The following is a 2,121-nucleotide window of genomic DNA, read 5'->3' as shown; positions in this document are numbered from 1 at the left end:
CAGCAGGTACCTGATACCTGCAGACAAACACACCTGGATCAGCAGGTACCTGATACCTGCAGACAAACACACACCTACAGGAGCTTTGTAGCAGGAAGTGTTTAGACAGCTCCACGTCTCTAACATGAATGAGTCAAAGCAACTCTGAGTCTGTTTCTGATGAGGAAATGACATCATACCATGATGTCATCAACAATGAATCATGCCCCTCCCCACTTTAACTACAACTACAGAAAACAAACYACAGAAATGATGTTTTCTGTAAAACACGATACAAACACTGAACAACTTCACTGAAGTTCTGGATGTTCTCACCTTCTCTGCCCAGGTGTGTTTAGTTTTTGTGTCGAAGAAYTCATAAGCTCCTCCCCCTGCCTGAGCGAGGGCTCTCAGCAGGTGCCGATTGGCTGTCGGGCTGAAACAAGACAAAAAAATAAATAAAACTGGTTTGATCAAAAATTACAGTCCTGATCCAGAACTCCTGATCCAGAACAAAACAGTAGCTAAAAGCTAAAACTAGCTAAACAGCAGGTTAAAGCTAAACATGAAGGAAGAGCTCTGAAGAGATTTAAAGAAATTTCAATTAACTTTAACGATAAATAAATAAACTAAATAAAGTTAAGAAGTTTTAAAAACGTTGATTTTAAAAAAGTCACAGCTGAAACATCCTGAACAAGCTAAGGTTCTGGTCTGAAGAGGCCCCGCCCCCCGCTCTACCTGAGGCCGCAGGTGAAGAGGCGGCTGTGGGGGGCGTGGTCTCTGAGCAGCTGCAGGGTCAGCGCGGGGTTCTGGATGTGGCCRTCCGACAGCAGCAGCAGGTTCCGGACGCCGCGGGACGGCGGCAGCAGGCCGAGCGCTCGCAGGGGCCGCCACAGCTCGGTGCCGCCCCCTGCTGGAGAGCAGCGCTGTGGAGTGGGGGGGGCTCAGAGTTATTCATGGGAGCCGACAACAAACTGAGACTGAAACTGCTCTCATGGAGTCAGCAGGGTTTCTAAACGCTGGAACAAAGAAAAGACTTTTATCTCCAGTAAGTTATTGAATTATAAATTATTTACAGAGTGAAAGTTTTTATTTATTTATTTATTTAGTTGTTTCTCTGATAAAAAGTGTCAGCTGACCTTGATGAAGCTCTCAGCTGCCTGACGAACCTCAGAGAGCGGCTGAGCTTTCAGGAAGGCTTCAGTGTGATCTGACAACAAGAAGAAAGTTTAAAAACCTAAAAAGATCCAGGATTAGTTGTAACATTAGACTTTACTTCATAAATATTTATTTTACCTGTAAAATAAAGACTAAAAATACGAAGAACCTCAGCTTAGCCTGTTAGCTTTAGCGCCGATGCTATATTGCCTTATATCAGTGGTCCTCATTTGGTCCGGCCCCCAGAACAATACCAGAGAGCATTTAGTTTTTTTCATATATGTGTATTTATATTTGATTATAAAGTTGGACTTTTGCAATAAAATGTTCCTTAGTTATGAACTATTTTCAGTATTAACTATTATTAGTTAGTAACTATTTCATACATACAGACATATAACATGACATTCTGTTCAACCCTTCTGCGGTCTGTGCCCCTATCTGGCAACCCCCAGAAAAAACCCTAAACCCGCCCCTGTCAAAGAGAGAATGAATAATGGTGAAAAGATTAGGAAAGAGAAAAACTGATTCAGAATGCAGGACATTGAAGCTGCAGTGGACAAACAATTATTGTTTTGTTCATCTGTCAACAGGTGGTGGCGGTATTCAAAGAATACAATCTGTGGCGACACTATGAACCCTGTCACAAAGACAAGTATGATAGCCTGCAAGGCCGAATGTGAACAAACTGTCAAAGCTAAAAGATGTTCTGTTAGCTCAGCAGAATACATCCTGTGAAGAACCCAGAGAGGGTTATTTGATTGTGCTTTCTGGAAAACAATACATTTTTACATTTAGGCACTCCTGCAATAGTCACAGTTTTCTGTTACAAACTGACTCCGCCCCCCACCAGAGAAGGGAAAAGTTATGTGGCCCTTACAGGAAAAAGTCTGGAGACCCCTGCCTTATATGTATTAGCTCGGCGTTAGCGCGGCAAGCTAACAAGCTAAACTGAGGTCCTCCATCCATATTTTCAGTTACAGC

At 42.9% G+C, this 2,121-nt stretch overlaps 1 protein-coding gene across 1 annotated transcript; it reads right to left on the bottom strand.

Moving 5' to 3' along the window:
• Positions 1–315: 315 nt before the first annotated feature.
• Positions 316–1,189, bottom strand: LOC106532383 (poly [ADP-ribose] polymerase 4; the record flags this gene model as incomplete). The annotated part of the gene is given in 3 exon segments (XM_014028422.1): positions 316–415; positions 718–905; positions 1,119–1,189. Coding segments are annotated over 3 exon segments (359 nt in total), but the record flags the coding sequence as incomplete, so codon positions are not given.
• Between the last annotated feature and the right edge of the window lie 932 nt (positions 1,190–2,121).

The sequence above is a fragment of the Austrofundulus limnaeus genome, unplaced genomic scaffold, assembly GCF_001266775.1.
Source record: "Austrofundulus limnaeus strain Quisiro unplaced genomic scaffold, Austrofundulus_limnaeus-1.0 Scaffold760, whole genome shotgun sequence".
NCBI lineage: Eukaryota > Metazoa > Chordata > Actinopteri > Cyprinodontiformes > Rivulidae > Austrofundulus > Austrofundulus limnaeus.
Note: the sequence above shows the minus strand (reverse complement) of the source record. Positions and strands in the feature narration are given on the sequence as shown.